Below are 20247 nucleotides of genomic sequence, written 5' to 3'. Positions count from 1 at the left end.
GGGGTCTTAGGGTTAGGTTTACTAAATATATCCAGATTACTCTATAATTGTATTCCCCAACAGGTGATACTGGACAATACTTTAGGTTCTGCAGAGTCACGCTGCTACGTCATATTATTGTCATCAAATTTGGTACCCACAGGCAAAATGTGGGCAGGGTCATTGTCGCCATGATGATTGTATTTATTTGTCAAATTTCTGTGTGAGCTCTATATATCGCAATGACGGATGACGTGGGGGATACATGTGCTCGGCTGCGCCACCCGCCGAGCATCTCTAGTTATTTATCAAAATATGATGCTCAAATGATTTGTACTCATATTTCTGTAAAAGCTAATTTTACAGGGATGTTTCATCGTGTTCGCCGCCTGTTTCGCTAGCTCGAGATTGCCAACACCGAACTTGAAATCACGATTTTCCCAATCCCTGGAGGTTGGTGTTGGTAAATGGGGAAATTACACGTAGATCGTCAACACCAGCCTTCAACACGAACTGCCAGAAATACATCATTTTTTCCGAGGTCAATCCCAACACCAGCTTGATTTCAAGTACGTTGTTGTGGCTGGTGTTGGTGTTGTCACAACACCCACCCCAGATTTCAACACCATACTTGAAATCATCCATGGAGGCCAGTCTAGGACATCCAACTGATCCAAGGACATGCCTTGGGTGGTCCTGGATATTGAGCATTGCTGTTTCCATTTCTTTTGGCACTTATGTGTGCTTCCAGTCCTTCCATTATGAATTTATGTTTCAACCACGGAATGTTATACATTACAATTTTTGTGAGCCTTCCCTCTCTTATACCATTAACGGAGAGGAAAAAGAATCAAAATACTTCATGTGAGTGTAGTTGAAAATGACACCTGTTTACCTCTTACATTGTAGTATGTCTTTGCAGGGAATAATTTTCCTGGTATCGCATTGCTATTTGCTCCACATTTTTGAAAGACTGCTATGTATTAAGTCTTTTGTATAGCATATTTAATACATGGGACTGTACATTACTTTATTAGCTGAGAGCTTTTCTCTTTTGACCAAAAATGCTATTCAGATTTGTAAGGCAAAATTATTTTCTGCTTTGTAACCTCTTCTTCGTCTTGTTTTTTTTTTTGCAGACCTGTGATTAATTTGTTCATACAAAATGGCTGTCAATGTTATATCAACATCAGTGACTACTGAAAACATCAGCAGACATGATATGGTTAGATGGGTCAATGACAGTTTGCAAATGAACATCTCAAAGGTGGAGAATCTCTGTAATGGTAAGTGTTAACTTGTACAGCTTTTTAATGTCAACATTAATATATTTTCATCAATAATAAAATGTATATATAAGATTAATTTGGCACAATTGAATTAAAGTGATGACATCAGAGACTAAATATATTCAATTAAGCAAAGAATAGTCCAATAACATAGAGAGAAAATAACAATATTACATAGTTGTATGTGTTACAGACTTGATTCTATTCAAAATGAATTCATTTCAATCTTATCTCTCCCATCTCATTTACAGGGGCTGCGTATTGCCAGTTCATGGACATGCTTTTTGAGAACTGTGTCGCATTGAAGAAAGTGAGGTTTGATGCAAAGCAGGAGCATCAGTTTATTGAAAACTTCAAGATGCTACAGAAAGCTTTCAAGAAATGCGGGGTAGACAAGGTAAGACCAAGGTCCCATTGCATAAAAGTTGTTATTGATAAAAAGTTCGCCATTCAATGGTAACTACCACGTGGTAACACTGATCAACGGCCAATCAAAATCAAGGCTTCCGTGCACGTTACGATTGCATGACAAAGTTACCATGATGATATTACTTTTATGCAACTGGGCCCAGACATTTTCTTTTTATTTTCTGTCATTAGAGATCCTGGCTAGTATCATGGAGTCTGATTAAAATAGGCCATACTGTTAAAATGATGGGAAGTCAAAATGTCAACATTTTGTTAACATTGTATGTTTCTTATGATTACAATGCTCTTTGATCATGCTGCAATGGTGAAGAAAACTGATTTTAGTTATTATTCCCAGACAGTTATGAATGACCTGAGTAAGAGTTGAGCTGATGACTCAAACCTGGTTGGTGTTTCATAAAGCTGTTCTTAAAGGAGAATGAAACTCTTGGAGCAAGTTAGCTTTTGTGAAAGCAGAAAACTCAAAGAATAAGATCAACAAAAGTTTGAGTAAAATAGGACTAGCAATAGAAGAGTTATGAGCATTTGAATGTCGAGATCACTAATGCTATGGAGATCCTCCCATTGGCAATGCGACCAAGATCTATGATGTCACAGATGAACAACTCTCCCCTTTTGGACACTGAAAATATACCCCAAAACATCTCTTTTTGCTCATTCTAATCATATGACAAACAATTCATCAATGATATAATGTTGTGAAACCTCTGTACTTGTCCTCTCATAAAGAGAACACCTCACCTTGTGATAGACTCTATAAAAGTGAGAATATAAGTGAAATAAGTACTAAAGTAATGAGGGAGTTGTACGTGTGTGACATCACAGATCTTGGTCGCATTGCCAATGGGAGGATCTACATGGCATTAGTGATCTCAATATTCAAATGATCATAACTTTCTTATTATTCATTCAATCTTCCTCAAACTTTCAACAATATGTTTCTTTGATTTTTCTCTTTGATATGGATTCAGCTGGTTTCAAGGGTTTCATTCTCCTTTAAGTTAAGAGCGACTTTAAGAATGACTGGTCAGTGGTGAACCTTACGCGCTTAACCATCGCCAATGAATATACCATTTACCACAAGAAAGGATCACCAGTCGTTCTTAAAGTCACTCTTAAATTACGAACAGCTTTATGAAATATCCACCTGGGTCCCGTAACGCAAAGCTTAGCAATGATCGTACAACAATTTTCTATGATTGATTGCGTTGACTACAATGTACAATGAATCGTGAAAATCAAGCGTACAAATAATCGCTAACCTTTGTGTTACGGGACCCAGGTGGGTGTTTCATAATGCCGTTCGTAAGTTACAAATAACTTTACACACAGCTGGTGATCCTTTCATTGGTTAAAAATCAACACGAATGAAAACCTGGTGGATACCATTTACCACAAGAAAGGATCATCAGTCGTTTGTAAAGTCACTCGTAACTTTAATATGAACAGCTTTATGAAACACCCACCTGTACTGTTAAAAGATTTGTGTCAAAATTGACTGTCCATAATTGAACCACAACTTTAGATCAAGGTTTAAATTCAACCTGAGTTCTGAATATATGCCCCTGCGTGCATTTCCTGGGCTCCTCTAAAATACCGTAGATGGTGTTGATTTTAATAGAGGGGAAGTTCACCCTGACAAATAGTTTATTGTAAAAATAGCAGAAAAAAATAATTGAAAATATTGCTGAATGTTCAGGAAAATCCATCAAAGAATTTAAATTTTTGATTTGCTACGTCATATGCAAGCAGCTCCCCATGTATCTTGACTTTAAAAATCAATGATATGTCTTTTTCTCAAAGAAATGAAAATTATTTCACTCCTTATCCTGAATGAAGAAATTTTTTAGTAATGAACCATTAAAAGATTGAAATTCATGCATATTGAAATAACTGCTGTTCGTACATGTATGTGACATCACTAATAAAAAATTCAAAATCCTAATAATTTTGTTAATCTTTGATGGATTTTCCTCGAACCTTCACTAATATTTTTGATTTTTTTTTTCTGGTATTTTTACAACAAATTTTTCATCAGGGTGAAATTCCCCTATTGGTCTTGAGTAGTGATGTTTCTGAAGGAAAACTCTGGTTCCACATCCGCCGTCCGGGCCAAATTTCGGTTTTCTTATCAGAATCCCTGCTCGTCTTGTCCCAGAAAGGAACTCTATGGGGCTGTCCAGTTCTCCTGGATCGTATACAACCGCTGTCTCTGGTGTTGTCTTGGTTCCCAAAATGAACTATTAGTGGGCCGTCTACAACTCCTGGGGGCCGTTTCATAAAGCTGCTCGTAAGTTAAGAGCGACTTTAAGAACTACTGGTGATCCTTTCTTGTGGTAAATGATATTCACAATTAAATGTTCATTGGTGATTATTTAGCATGCAAAAAAGGTTCACCAGTCGCTCTTAAAGTTGCTCTTAACTTGCGAACAGCTTTATGAAACACCCACCCGGACTGGACATTGCCACCACCTCTGGTGGCATCCTGTTTCCTAAAGTGAACTCTGTGTGCTCTCTACAACTCCAAGATTGGACACCAAATCTGCCTTGAAAATACTATAAAAATACAGACATTATTTCTACTCCAATTCAACTTGAACCAGGTTTCTTAATGGGAAATACTCATAATGCTCATCCCTACCCACTATTATATTTCCCCGTATCAATTCTGTTTTAGTCTTCCTCTTAATTTAGCTAAAAAAAGTTTTATTAGAACATTAATTGACAATGTTTGACTAAGAATGATCTACATGTACATCCAAATAAGCAATATCGTGATGCTGTAGTCTTATGTGTGATCCTCTTTCCTATTTCTGTTTTCAGGTAATTCCTATACAAAAGCTTGTCAATGGGAAGTTTCAAGACAACTTTGAATTTGCGCAGTGGTTCAAGAAGTTCTTCGATGCGAATTACAGCGGTCAGGAGTATGATGCGGCAGCAGCAAGGGGAGGAGCATCGGTCGGAGGAACAGGAGGTCCAAAGAAAACCGCTCCAGGTTAGTATAGGCCACTATTACCACTTGACCTACTTCTCAGATAGTGTAATGCCACATTTGTTTGAAGTATTATCCATCTAGTCTTAGTCAGTTGATTAATTTCCATTTAGTCTATACTACACTTTTGTTATAAGGGAGACTGATCATACACACATGACATATGAAAAAAAAGGAAAGTGGGATTATAACTTTTTCAGGCATCCTATTGCAGTTTCATAATGGTGTACATTTAACTGTTTTCACAAAATATTGCTTTGAAATTCAATAATTCAGTTACTTATATTAGATTTTGATGAATTTTCCAACGTTTTGCTCAGTGAATTTTACTCTATTCATTTATGTATTACACCTGTATTATTTTCAGCCTGGAGTGCACCATGATTGATTAACACGTTGCATGTCTTGTTGGTTGTATTTCTGGGAATCGATCTTGCATTTGGGCATGCTGGAAAATCTCATTACAAGATTTACACGAGTTGCATTGGTAATTCTTGAGCCACAGTCACACGGGCAGAACCAACTGCAAGGGAGCGTTTCATCAACATTTTCGCCCGACAAGTTGTCAGGTCTGACATCTTTCCTTGATTTTGATTGGCTCAGAGGCACTGTTACTGTAGTGTAACTCTCTGATAAAACAGGACTTGTCGGAAAAAACGTCCGACAAGTCCTCCCCTAGAACGCTCCTCAGACCAACCAAAGCAATAACGAGATTTCCAGCTGTAGACACATTATTCGGTTTGGAGTCGGTTTCGTTTGTGTGACTGTTAATGCCCTCGCTGATCTGCAGGGCCCCGTCTTACAAAGAGTTACGATTGATCCGATCAATCTCAAGTATATGGAAATCCATCAACGTCATATTATTTTCTTAGGGAAATTTGCTCAATGTCCTTTGGAAACAAAGAGAAGCATACTGAATTGTCAAGAAAACAGTGAATGTATGACTACACATCATTTCTAGAAAATATGTATTTTAGATGTTGATTTTTGCTGGCTTTCCATAGTTGCGATTGATCGGATCAATCGTAACTCTTTGTAAGACCGGGCCCTGAAAACACTCATGCTTCCTGAAACTCTAATTATGAATTCAATTGATTTGAAATGATCACCCCCCCCCCCCCTTCCCCTCCAGTGATGAAAGCCAAAACAGCTCCAGCAGCACAACCCACCAGAAAACCAGCAGCATCGAAACCAGCACCCTCAAAACCAGCTGCATCAAGTAAAGCTGGAGCAGCAGTAACAAATGCACAGGTCACAGATCTTCAGTTACAGGTCAGTTATACTGATTGACTTGTTTTTGTCTATATTTTATTTGTTGTTAATGTCACCATTAGACAAATGGTTGTAAATGTAAATATTTTTTACAGTTCTCGATGAAATCATCCGATGTTATGATGATGATGATGATGATGATGATGATGAAGAAGAAGATGATGATGATGTTGATGAAGGTGGTGGTGGTGGTGGTGGTGGTGGTGGTGGTGATGGTGATGGTGATGATGATGATGATGATGATGATGATGATGATGATGATGATGATGATGATGATGATGATGATGGTGGTGATGATGATGATGATGATGATGATGATGATGATGATGATGATGATGATGATGATGATGGTGATGATGATGATGATGATGATGATGATGATGATGATGATGATGATGATGATGATGATGATGATGGTGATGGTGGCGGTGATGATGATGATGATGATAGTGACAGTGATGAAGATAACGAGGATGATGATAGTGATGGGTAATGGTGGTAGTGCCGATGATGATGGTGTTGATGGTACTGGTAGGGGTGGTAGTGGGGGTGGTGGTGAATAGATGGTGATGATGATAATGACAATGATGACTATGATATTGGCACTATTGGTGATGCCAGCAGCATGGCGCTCTGTAATAACAATTCTGTAAATACTCCTCTTTATTTATAGCTTGATGAATCATTAGTGACGATAACTGGGCTAGAAAAGGAGAGAGATTTCTACTTTGGAAAGTTACGAGATATCGAAGTCATCTGCTCAGAATTTGAAGACCAACCACACAGTGGCATCTCAAGAATATTGGAAGTTTTATATGCAACAGAGGTAATACTTGATATCAATCAATTCTGTTTTAGTTGCCACCAGTATTGAAAGTCTTACATGCAACAGAGGTGATAAGTCAAACCCTTTTATGGCCACCAGAATAAAATGCCAGAATTTTTTCCCTTTGTTAACAAAGCAATCAATTGAAATTACTCACTTGCATCTAGGATTTTTTTTTTTTGGGGGGGGGCAGGGTGGTACATGTATGTATTGTACACTTCCCCATTAATAATTCCATTCCAAATTACATTTTGTCTTGAACCTCGTATTGATTTATGGGGGCCTTTTTTCCCTCCAATTTACGAAGTCCATTACATTTCTGGGGAAAATGGCATTTTGTGCAGCTTTCATTCGCTGGTCAGTGGTTCATAATTCATCCACAGAGCCCTTGGCTTAATCATACCAAATATGTGAGTTTGCTGTTGATTGTACCCACTGCTTGGTTCCGGGGATTGATATTATCTAGATATAAATACTGCTACCAAAAGAGCGTGTTGTAATGGAGCTAAACAGCCCTTTTAGCTCCAAGTTTGTAAGCAAAAGATTTGAAATTAAAAACCAGTCATCCATTTGATGCTTTGTGGGGGATGAGAGAAAACACTTTGATGCAGATATTAACAGGAATTCGTCAGAAAACTTTGTGCCAAAAGACTTTTAGAATAAAGACTTATCAGGCAGAATATAGCCCTGTCAGTCCTGGTTGAAATACCATAAAGAAGATGTAACATGCAACAAGCCTTGCCTTTTTGAATTTGAAGTTATAAATAGGATTTTGATTATTATTCTAATTTTTTAACATTGATAAATAAAATAGGCACGCAAAGAGAGTATTCATTTTAGATATACATGTATGTTATTACATCGATTCACGCCTTGCTTTCATTCATTACTGCTTCATAAACATGTAACACAATTTTGAATGCTTCATTTGCATCCCTTACATTATGGCATTCCGTCCAAAGGAGGGTGTGTTCGAAGACTTCACACCTCAGCAGGAGGAATCTAATTGGATTTTGATGCACCCTGGTGCCAAACAGCAAGGACAGGAACCGCCCAAGACCCCCTTCTCTGTTCCAGGAGCCTCACACTTTGTCCCAGTGGTGGCTGACACTACCCCAGGGAATCCTGGGCCTGTCCCCGAGATAGTCCGTCCCGTTCCGGGAAAGGCCGAGTCCACCCCAGGGAAGGTTGGGGGTATCCCAAGGGCACCACCCCCTAAGACGGGAAAATCCATCCCAGAGACCCCTGGCCCTATTCCCGGGATTGAAGACCCTGTCTACAGGACTGTTGACTATGATTCTGGAACTTTCAAGACGGCTACTGCCAAGCAGAGCTCTACTTCCAAAACTGCCAAAAAGCCCTTGAAGGAAAAACCTCCCCGAGCATCCCTCAAACAGAATCGTAATCCAAGCAACAAAGATCTTCCTTCTGGGTCCTCTAGTAGTTCTAGTCGGATTTCAAAAACCATAGGGAAGATTGATGTTCATGCAAGTCCAAGGCCCATTTCTCCAATCCCTGACAGGGCCGTTGACGCTTCGTCATTTTATCATTCAAACCCGGCCCCTCTTGAATCTGTGACGGATACCCTTAGCAATGACAAATATAGAGATGTATCCTTGATAAGAGGTAGAGCTGGGAACCTGGTTGAAGCTGTGTATTACAAGCCTGATGACCTGGGAAATCCCCCAAATATAGATAGAGTAAGCCCCGAGACTGCCCCCATGGCTGTTGATCACCCCCAACAAGAAAGTCAGACACTTAGTCCAGAAATTTCTAGAATTAGCCCTGGGGTGGGGACACAGCAATTTTCCCGGGAAAACACCGTAGACTTTATAGAAGACCCCACTACGACTGCCCTTGTCTCAGACGCTCCTCAGGGTGACTCCGAAGAACATTGCTTTGCAGTTGAGATCGACAAAGCATTTGAGGATATCGGAATCTCTCACAAGGTGGCCTGTGACTCATGATTTTTATCCCCTTTTTTTCCTGGTTAGCCCTGGCTGATGGTGGAGGATCATGATGGTGGTGTTGTTTCCAGCTTGCATGCAGCATGATAAATAAAAGTGGAAAGGAGATTCCTATGCCCAGACTGCCTTGGCCCACACTGTAGACTTCTTTTCTTGGTCCCTTTAGATGGGCATCACACCTCCAATCCTTGGTGTATATTTTTCTCTTATGACTTCTTTGTTTAGGACCCTTACCTCAATACTGAGTGGCTTGTTTCCATCACTCATATCTACCACTTATTTATACATGTTCATTGGAAACTTAGTGTAAAGAGATGACCATTCCTTGACAGGTGTTTCTAAACCTAGTATCTGTCATCATATCAGTTTCAATTCCTTGTAAAAATTTGCAGCAGCTTTAACAAAAAAATCTTCAGTTCCATGCACATGCTACTCAAATGCTATTAGCCAATAAGAATAATTATTAGAAATCTATGATAAATTGTGATTTATTGCACTATGGGCCTGGAGTAATTTGAATGATCCTAAAATGCTCATTTTACCAAGTTTCCAATGCACTTGTGTTCCGGGTATGAAGAGGAGTTCACGTCACGCAAATAAATACTGTTCAAATGACTATGAGATAAATCATTGATTTTGCTTTAATAGCGCCCTTTCTTTCCATCCCTAATATCTTGCTCCTCTTGCTTCGTGGGAATACGTAGGATGGCTTTGCGGTTCCTGAGGACTTTGGGGCGACGGATTCAGACCCAGGCAGCCTGGACGATCTTGATGATCGTACCTCAGACCAATACTAGGGTAGAGAAATATATCCATTGGTGTCCAGTCCGTCATGAAGCTCTTTGAAATTTCTGTCCTTGAAAACTTTATGTTTTGCTATCATCTTTGTTGCCCTTTATTCCATATTTTAAAATGTGTTTTGCTTTTGTTGCTTTCTTGTCTTCTCTTCTCTGTTCTCTTCTTCTTTCTTTGCATCACTTCGCATCTTTTCTCTTCTACATTATTTTAGCTTCTCTTTGTTTCTCTTTTCTTTGCTCCTCTCCTCTCTTATCCCTGCTCATCACATTTCCTCCCCTCCTCTTTTCTCCTCTCCTTTCACTCTTGAAATATATGTTAAAATGCTATTATTCCACTATCCTTTATGCTCTATTTTACTTACTTTCCTCAATTCCAGTTTTGGTAAAATCTCAAAATAGTTTGATTTTCTTCACTTTGTAGTAGGAAGTCAACAATGTAAGCAAGATTACGATGCTATGAAGGTTTTTCTTCATCACCATGATAAAGATTTTAAACGCAAATATCTGAGCAGCGTCTTCGATGCGCCAATACCACAAGTTTCTTCCAGTTCTAATTCTCACTTCCATCGACAAAACAGTGGTGAAAATTGAAAGGCTACCGTGAGAGATGCTTGATAGAATTTTTACAGAGCTGCCAATTACATGTAGTAGGATGTTGTCCTATTTAGTAGGAGGGGAAAGTGACACAGCATTTTTGAAACTTGTAATAATGATGATTTTTTTTTGTATACATGTTTTTCAATGTTTTATAGAAAAATATTATTTTAGGATTGAAAATAGGATAAAAAGAAATTATAGACTTTTTCTCAAATATGGTAGGTAGCTCTGCTTTTGGCAGCATTTAGGGGGTGCTTAGTGTCTTTCACCTGCAGTAGTTTTACCACATACATTCCCCATTGCTTTGTCTGTGACTTATGTGAGAATTAGTGGTGAAAAGATGCTTGGGATTCCTGCATAAATTGCCTTTTTAAGGATGAATTCCCTGTAGCCAAAAAGGCATAGCAATTTATCTTTAATAACTCTAACATACGCTCTGCATAGAACTTAGGCGGGGGTAGTGCCGCGGGGGTTTAGATTTCCCCAAGTATGGCTAAAGAGTGATTGTTATCTACATAGCATGTATTGCATCCATTTGAAGAATGCGCTGCTATTCTTAATCTTGCAATGTATGTGTTTGTTCAAGATGTATAATGTGACACTGCTATCAGTTTCTGATACGAGCAATAGTAGTTCAATATTCTACTAAAACTGGATTTGAGCTTTGAATTAGTTTCTATATATCATTATCAACATTTTTTTTTCCTTGTCAGACTTTCCCTTTCCTATTAATTTGATACCAAGTTTTTTTTTCATTAATTTTGATGGAAATGACTGTAAATTATTTGAACTTTGTCACCTTTCCTCCTTCATTATTTCTTTTACAGTAATATTGTTGCTAGTACTTTGTCATGCACAATTTTCCACCAGTGATAATTGACATTTTCTTAATGGCTATTGGTGCATAATTGTGTAATGGGAATGGTTAATTTTTAATTCTATTTTTTTTTATCTTTTGAGGACATGCATTTCAAACTTAGCCAAAATGTGGATCCTCACACAACTCTTTTATAGTGCACTTTAGTGCATCAATGTACTCATCGATACAAGAGTGTACTTTATTTAAAAGGAAATATCCTGAGGATGTAAAGAATGACAAAAAATGAGGCAAATGTTCCCATTTCATGAGTGAAAATGTCTGAATATTGACGACCCACAAAAACTTTATTTTCAACATCCATGTCCTTTTTTTATCTGTCCATTACTTGCCTTATTTTCGCTGTTCATGAAATTGCCTTTCATGTAACTTCAGGACATTTATTCATTTCAAAGAAAGAAATTTTCATGTGTAAATTTTGAACATCCAAAAGTGACATTTTCATTATTATTTGTGGGCGATTTGAAAGGACATGACTTTATGTACATGTAGATTCTACATTATTATTTCTTCACTGTTTTAATTGTACACATTTCCCATATATTGTCCCTTGAAAATGTTTTTTTTTAATGAATTCAGCTTTTAGAACTTTTTTTTTTTCTCTGGATTTTCATGCTGTCTATGATTGCACATCATTTGAAAATTGCACATTTTATTTGGCATTTAAGAAAGAATAGATCCGCAAATTTCATGTTGAGGGGGTAGTGTTCTGTGTATGTGTCCTCCACATGTATATGAAAAGAAATAAAAAGGAATTCTTATTCTCAAACTCAGCGAGAAGCACTTCTGAAATAATTATTTAATGTCGCTTCCTTATGTTCTCATTGTCTAGTGTTTCAAACCTTCAAATTTGTTGTTTCTATGCATGATTTAATTTCAAAACTATTTCTAAAAACGTATTTTGAAATGAATTTCCACTGTACCTGAACCATCGTTCTCAAATCTATTGGTGCTTTGTCTGTTATTACTGGTGGCTCGTCTCAAAAATGAAAGTTTTGTGATACATATTGTCTATCTTTTCAGTGAAAGCCCTTTTTTTTTCTTCATATGAAATGTGAAAATTGGTTTAATTGATAATCTCAAAATGAAAGTTTTCCTCAACCCCATTCTCCCCCCCCCTCCTTCGTCTTTTTCTCACATCTTCTACTCTTATCACCTTTCACACCTCTCCCCCCCCCCCTTCTCTCTCTGTCTCACTCTCTGCCCCCCCCCCCATTCCCTCTCTATTCATCTGATTTTATTTCTCTTATGTAAATGTACATGCTCCTTTCCCGTAGTATCCCCCTCCACTACTTTTGTTTATGCTTTTCAGTTTTGCCCCTCCCACTTTGCCCTTTAAAGCCCCCGTCGCTTATTCTCCCCCCCCCCCATTCTCTAATAACCTCTCCATGATCACCCTTTCTCTCCCAGTCCCATTGCTTTTTAATCTCATTTAATACACCCACACCCATTTTTATTTAATCTATATTCGTCTCTTCCTTATCTCCAGGATGGTTTTGAGCAACCAGATGACGAAGGCGATGCTGGCGGCGTCGACTACCAACCAGAGGAGATACTGGATCAAGAGCAGGAGGAGTATTAAACCAGTCCTACCCTCGACCAGAACATTTTATTTGGGTATAGTTAGAATATCAATGATGCCTCCATCACAGGGGAAGAGAAGTTTGTACATATATCTATTACATAAATGCGTATGATTGTTGTATGATAAGGACTTGTGTGAGAGAGGCTTCAGCTATCCTTCTTATGTTGTAGATCTAGTATTTAAAGTCGTCCTGAAGCTTAACAAATGATGAAGTTTAGTGGAGAAAGTGGGTGCGGTGTGGCAATTAAAGGACCTTTGGCGATGAGTAGCTGTCTGCCTAGCCTACACAGTCTGGATGCATGCTTCATGGGTAGATATTCTCTTCGTAAGTATGGTTTATAGAGTTCATTGAAAAAACAAACTGTACAAGTAGGCACATCAAACTGTACAATTGGGCATATTAAACTGTACAGTTACGCACATCAAAAATGTACAGTTAGGCACCTCGAACTGTACAATTGGGCATCTCAAAATGTATAGTTAGGCACATTTGACTAGGACTACAAACTGTGCAGCGTAAGTCTAGTTGAGTTCATAAAAAACATACTGTACAATTAGGCACCTCGAACTGTACAGTTGGGCATCTCAAAACGTATAGTTAGGCACATTTGACTAGGACTACAAACTGTGCAGTGTACATTATTCACCATGGCAACTTTTAAACAATAGTTAATAATCAGTCAGTCAGTTTTCATCTCTATACTGTATTTACTAAAATTCTATTTGTTATCTGTGTGCTCTTTGCCCAATGGTTCATGAAGTCGCCAAATATGCAATATTCACAAATTCGGCTATTTTCATCAAAACCCAAAAGAGATCCCAGTGTTCGGTTGTTTTTCTTAAACTAAATGAATCAATATACGACTAGTATGGCAGACATAGCTTCATTAATGATGGTCATGTCAGCAGAGCACCAAACTACCACCAGTCTTGTCGTTGTATAAAGGCCACCGCACACCTTGTGATTGGTCTGTGACCCGATTTTGGAATAAAACATTGTAGAATTTGATGCTAATACAGTATTGAGACATGGAATATCCTACTATGTAATGTTCTACATTGTAAATCACCGTACGAATACCTGTATTAAAAAATGCGACTATGCTATAATCCTTATCAGAATACTGTATAAAGCGAATTCAATATCGAGTCGTAATGACGTCATAGCAGTCGTACGATTTGCTACGATTTAAAACTAATCTGGCCTTTACTCCAAATTGAAGGCTTGCAATCGTCCAAAATTGTTATATTAGTATTCTTTCAGCTAATTTGATCCTGTAATAAAAAGATACTTATCATTAACATTTTCAGAAAATGAGCAAGATGCAATTGTTACAAAATCGGATCGTGGACCAGTCGCAAGGTGTGCGGTCGCCTTAACACACATGTACATGTGTACTATTCTTCTGAAGACAATGAGCCCAAGTAATTCCTGGTTTTCATACAGAAGTCTGTCTCTTTAAAGAATTCCTGATTTTCTTGAAACACTTAGTTGATTTATTCAAAATTAAATCATAAACCTGCAATAAGAACAAGAGTGCATGAACTTTAGGAGTTCTGACTATCAATAAAATTATTTTAATTGGATTGAAGTTTTGATGTAGAATACTGTAATTACGTTTTTGTTCATTTGCTTTGTTATATTGTACTTCATGAATTTTTGTAAATTGACCCTTTCAGCATGTGCTGCTGGTCAATTTTATGTGCATAAATACAATAAATAAATAAAATCAGTGTGAACATTCTGAAATAATCATACACACACATGTAGATGTAGCACAATTCTTCATGCTAAACATTACTGCCATACTTTGGCAAAAAGAAGCAAGTCACAAAAGTATCATTTGTTGTAAATGAGCAATGTGTGTTCATCATTTAGATAGGCGTCAAGGCAATTCAACAGCATATTTTCTTCAATATCTTTCCTTAGAACGATCATTTCTTCCCCCGAAATTTGCATGAACGTGCATTTCGTGCAACATACAAAGGGTGTTAAAGAAACAACAATAACTTAGATTTGACTGATGGGTCAGCTGCTTCCTTTTGCCAAAGTTGGGCAGATTAACATTTGTATGCACGGTGTGAGGTAGTACACTTATGTGAATTTGGCTCCATATCATTTTTAATATCCACTTCTTTCTGTAGCAAAATAGTTTATTGTGTAATAGAACCACCCAAATCCAATTGAATGGATAGTTTTTACCATTGCCTTCTTCAGAGGTTATCATTTTGCTTGTTAAACATGTTCATCCATTCTCATATTCATTACTAGACCCTGTTTCTCCCGACAAGGATGAATCTGGTTTTAACATTCATTTAATTGGTTTCCTTGTAATCCTGACCTGAATGGTATACCCTAAAGGATACTACGGATAAATGCATCTGTACTTGCACATTTTAGTTGAATGTATTTCACAATCACATTTGACTTCTGTTGAGTTATTTCATTATATAGAATTACTATGCATTAATGTGGAGCGTTATTATTACAAACATTTATTATTGTCTAGTGAATTTTTATTTCTTGCCTAGGACCATAATATACTGGATTATCTAATAGTAAGAAGCTGGTGAACTTTATGAAACACTTATGCATTCCTTATGATTTGCTAAATAATATTAAGCTATGTAATCACATTTACAAGAAGTAAATGTGTTGCTGATTTTGCACTTTTGACGCCGACTGAATCATTTTCATGTGTGTGTGTTTTTTTTTCCAACCGCATGCATGTGTATGAATCAGTTTTCTTTTTTAAATTAAATGTATAAAGCGTTGAGTTACCTTTCATACCCTATTTGTTTGTGTGATTGGTTTGTCTGTTAGCTTGTCAATTCCTTTGAACTTGGAAAGGGTAAGGACTAAAAACATACAAAATTAAGGAGAATTTTGAAAGCACATGTACTTAAAAAATCAATTGATATTTTAAGTTTGGGCTAGGAGGGATTTGTTATGAAACACATGTGAATGCTAATTAATGCATTGAAATTTTAAAAAACTATGCATTATTTGTTTGATAATATAGAAAGAGGTGATACATCTATGAAGTGCCTAATAATGTTATGGTTTGGGAACAAAGGAATGCATATTGATAAACAGAAAACACACAATTTTGATATACATACATGTACATCAGAAAAAAATGGATATAAAAAGGTCACTTTGACAAAAGAATGAATATTGGCATTTTTCACTTGAGATATCTAATGGACATGAAAGGCTCCTGTTGGAGACTGTGTTATAGGATATTCCTATAGGTATTGTCTTGAAGCAATTTTATTATTCACCACAAAATCATGTTAGAGGTCACATGCATATGGGCAGTAGTGCTTTGTATCCTGTGGAAAGAATGCTTGATAATTCCAATTTACAATTTGAGTGTTCCCAAAATGTTGAATGTCAAAGGAAAAGAGGTTAGTATTTGCACTGAAATACACTTGTGCATACCACATAGATTTTTAACATCCTTATGCTATTTGAGCGGCAGACCTTGTTCCACCTAGAATTAGAATAATGATATTTACCAGTATTCATTCACTTTATTTTGATCTCCTTTATTGTTTGGATGATGCAAATATGATAACTCCAACTGAACTCTCGTTTGGGAAAACAATGTGATGAAGAAATTATGCATTTTTTATATGTGATTTGCCATGCCTGTTGTGTTAAAATTGCTCTATATCAATTGCTCTTTATTCTACATACATGTAGAATAATTTCTGGTGTAACACTCACTTGACTTTGTGCATCTGTGTGTGCTCTGATCCCTTATACACTGTCAGACTAAAGAGGGCAGCCTTCATCCCAACCAAACATTATTGTACATGCAGTGTACCTGGGAAGCTTATTGTCAGTGATTTTCTCAAGACGGCATCCCCCCCCCCCACCCCCTCGGCTGAATGTGGAGATGGCAATAAGTCAGAAATCCGGTTAACTTTAATGCGCCAGAGTAAATAAAAATCTGATATATATTTGATCATTTATTTTGTGTGATTGACTTACCGATTTAAATGTTCTCCTGCTTCGATTCAAATTTGTCAATTCATATTTCTCTCTTGCAGTTGGGTTTTTGTTCATTTTTGTCATCCTACACTTCCTTTTTGAAAACTTCAGTTTGTAATTATATCTGCAATGTTAACAGATTGTGTGAATTCCTTGTAATTATAATGTTTGACTTTCATTTTCAATAAATTTACTGTACATGGACTGTAACAGTTAGGATTTTGGACCCTGTTGTTATCAATAAAAAGGTATACGTGTAACTGAAAGTAACAACTTAACATTAAATCTTACACTTCCATTAAGTGAACTGCTGATTAATTGAATTAGATTATGAAATCAATTAGCATGCATATGCAAATTTCATTACTGCTATTAACTCACTTTCAAGAATGCTCTGAATGTCATGGACTATTTTACAGGAGCTTTACAATCTTTTAGTCATTTGTTTTGTATAAAGGAGTATTTGAAAGTTTAAGGGGCATATTATTGCGATAATCTGATGCTTTTGTAAACATGAGAATTAAGGGTTATTAGGTGTTGAGGTTGCCTTGAAATAACTCAAGATTGTTCAACGTTTTTTATGGACTAGACTAGATAAAATGAGGTGTACTCATAGTTTAAATGCATGAACCATTCAGGTGAGCATTGCAGTAACCTTCGTAAAAAAAAAAATGGGGAATGTTTCATCATGCATCCGGTCAGTGATTTCCACTGACAAAGTTATTCTGAGCCAATCAGATGCAAGGATTTCAGTACCTTATAACAAACGTTGCATATCAGAGACTATTAAATTGTTCCATGAAATGCTCCCCTTCCGCCAATGCCAGTCAAGTATCCATGGAGTCTTCTCTCAACAGACTTCATGATGCAAAAACTGGCTAACATTCCATGAAACAGATGGTGAATTTCTTTGACTATTGTTATAAGCTACTGAAATCCTTACATCTGATTGGCTCAGAGCAAAAATAGTCAGTGAATATTGCAGAGTCTGTAGTAGTGAGACTAGATTCACTATGTACTGTGTCTCTTATTTGACACAGAGCCTTTAGCATCTAGTCTTTACTCTAGACCCGTTATTGGTTAAAGTGTCAAATATGAGTCTGTGATTGCAGACTACACAGACCCCAGCCAGCATATATGCAGACTCGGTTATTATGAGGGTAAAACATGAGATTAAAATTAGGATTCCATTTCACATCAAAAACCCTTTAAATATCATTATTTATTTGGTCATAAAAAAGAGGCAAATCATACAATGTACGAAAATACAACAAATATCTATTTGCTCCATGAGTGGGCATGTTTGTTTATACAACATTTTTGAAAATTAATGTAAATTGTGAAATAATATTGAAAATGTTTGTGTTGTTTTACCTATAATCCAGCCATTGTGAGTATTACGATGATATTTATGATGGTTTATTTGAATTACGGATATTATTGAAATACAGGTCAAATGACGTGTTTATATCCAACATATTGTGCCAGTTGTAATTTGTTCTTGGTAGTTTATTTTTCTTCTTTTTTATCAGTTAGGCTACAGTCACACCAATGAAATCGTCCTTTGGTCTGCCATCTTGATACAGTTTGGGAAATTAATATTTCCAAACTGTGACTTGGTTTTATTAAAAAGCAGAGAAAATAGTGAAAAATATTGGTCAAGGTTTCATAGCACCTGTTCTTTGATGGATTTTCATCAAACCTTCATTTTTTTTTTTATTACTGCTTTCTGGCTTTGATTGATTTGGCTGTTGTATTAGTTTTGAATTGTTGCATTCTGCCCTCCTACTCCATCCTGTGTATTTTGTTCGTTTTATGTTCTTCCACGCACCCCCCCCCCCCCTTTCTAGTCTGCAGACACAGACCCTGATTGAAACTTTGATCAACAAGTGTGTCTCCACACAAAGACTAGCACATACAAAACTTGTTGTTTCAGAGAGGGCCTTCAGTACACAAGGCATGAGTAGGCTGCAATTCAGACCCTTTACTCAAGTAAAGGGTTTACCTTTGTTCGAATTCGCCACACCTTCCTGTATTTCGTTGACCACTCAAAGTTTGGATTATACACAATTTTTAGTAAATTTATGACGTCGTGATGAAATCATTTTGAATGGCCAGTGAAGGAGCAACTTGTTCTCATCTCATAGGGAGGGTTGGAAGAGGAAGGAGGAAAAGAAGAACATTGAAAAGAAGGAGTAGAAGAAAAATGCGAAATGAATGAGAGGGGGAAGAAGGGAGATGTGAAGAAGATGAGAAGGAAGTTGGAGAGGAAGATCGGTGAACAAGAAGAGGAAATAGTAGAAGAGCAATAATGAGCATGATCGGTTAAGGGTTAGCATTGAGGTGAAAAAAAATTTAAAAGGTATTTCTATCAAAATTGCTTTTAAAATAATCTTTGATATCTCAGGTTTCAAAAAACTTAGTTTCATGAAGATTGATGATTCCAAAAGTACTGGGATAATCCATTTTATTCATGGGGGTGCTGTTACCTCTCATCACGGACGGACATTTTTACTCAAATTCAATTCACTCTAGTTTTATTGTTTTTAAAGTTACTCTAATTTGGTTTGGATGTTCTTGCACTCTGAACATTAATCTATCATCAAACATAAATTAGTAGAAAAAAATATTGGGAACTAGTTTTTTTTTGGTAGGTGTTAACATTTCCATTTTGAAATTTCCGTCCGTGATGAAAAGTTTTTTTATTCTTTATCAGAATAGAAATAAAACATAAAAAGGTGTAGAGGTATTTCACTAAACACTGTACATCATTATATTTGAACATAGCTGAAATCCATACATTTTATCCATATCATAAATTCAATCCAAAATGATCACGGACGGACATTAATTTCATCACGGACGGACAAAGTAAATTCACTCTAGTTTTATTGTTTTCAAAGTTACTTCAATTTGGTTTGGATGTTCTTGCACTCTTAATATTAATCTATCATCAAACATAAATCAGTAAAAAAAATATATAGGAAGTAAATTTTTTTGGTAGATGTGTCCGTGGTGAAATTAATGTCCGTCTGTGATCAGTTTTTATTGAGTTTATGATATGGATAATATGTATGGATTCAGCTTTTTATTCTTTATCAAAATAGAAACAAAAATAAAAGTGTGTAGAAGTATGTCACTAGACACTGTACATCATTTTATTTGAACATAGCTAAAATCCATACATTTTACGCATATCATATTATAAGAAATGATCACGGACGGACATTAATTTCATCATGGAAGGACAAGTGAGCAATATACGCAAATACTGCTAATACTGTGGAATGATCCATGCAAATGGGAAACTTTGCTGAGCAGATTATGAATTTAACTTTACTTTCAATTTGCAGTGAAAAATGTCACTGAGAATTATTCAGAACTCAAATGGATAGACCCCTTAAACTCTTCACAATTTTTTGTGGTATCTTTGTTTGGATGTTATTGGGGCTAAATTGTTGTCAGGAAAAATTGTTAAACATAATTGGAATGCAGATAGAGTTGGAAATCTACATGTATACATGTACATGCCAAAAAAGCAGGAAATAAGATATGGCAAGAACAAGTCCAAAGCTGTAGATTTAATCTATTCAAGCTTGCAGAAAGTGATGGAAAAGAAGAAAGTAGAATGCATAAT

General features: G+C 36.6%; 1 protein-coding gene across 3 annotated transcripts; it reads left to right on the top strand.

Annotated features, from left to right (window-relative positions):
• Positions 1-1109: 1109 nt before the first annotated feature.
• Positions 1110-18264, top strand: LOC129281015 (microtubule-associated protein RP/EB family member 1-like). 3 transcript variants are annotated; one of them, XR_010296254.1, is made up of 7 exons: positions 1111-1265; positions 1520-1665; positions 4521-4692; positions 5822-5961; positions 6635-6787; positions 12515-13432; positions 13974-18087. XR_010296254.1 is itself a non-coding variant. In XM_064112148.1 (7 exons), exons 1-6 carry the CDS (start codon positions 1145-1147, stop codon positions 9549-9551), a joined length of 825 nt encoding a protein of 274 aa, XP_063968218.1. In that variant the 5' UTR covers positions 1111-1144; the 3' UTR covers position 9552; positions 12515-18087. The 3 variants fall into 3 exon arrangements, 2 of the variants coding, with proteins under 2 accessions (XP_054772978.1, XP_063968218.1); XM_064112148.1 differs by adding an exon at positions 9459-9552 and having other exon boundaries at positions 12515-18087; XM_054917003.2 differs by having other exon boundaries at positions 1110-1265; positions 12515-18264.
• The last annotated feature ends 1983 nt before the right edge of the window (positions 18265-20247 follow it).

This window comes from Lytechinus pictus, chromosome 17 (assembly GCF_037042905.1).
Source record: "Lytechinus pictus isolate F3 Inbred chromosome 17, Lp3.0, whole genome shotgun sequence".
Lineage (NCBI taxonomy): Eukaryota > Metazoa > Echinodermata > Echinoidea > Temnopleuroida > Toxopneustidae > Lytechinus > Lytechinus pictus.
The sequence above is the reverse complement of the archived record's forward strand: the minus strand, read 5'-3'. Positions and strand labels throughout refer to the sequence as shown.

Bases quoted from the DNA above. Each gene is read 5' to 3' on its own strand.
- LOC129281015 (XM_054917003.2), top strand. From the start codon at position 1,145: ATGGCTGTCAATGTTATATCAACATCAGTGACTACTGAAAACATCAGC. The intron at 4,693-5,821 runs GTTAGTATAGGC...CTTCCCCTCCAG, and splicing joins TCCAAAGAAAACCGCTCCAG to TGATGAAAGCCAAAACAGCT. The intron at 5,962-6,634 runs GTCAGTTATACT...CTTTATTTATAG, and splicing joins TCACAGATCTTCAGTTACAG to CTTGATGAATCATTAGTGAC.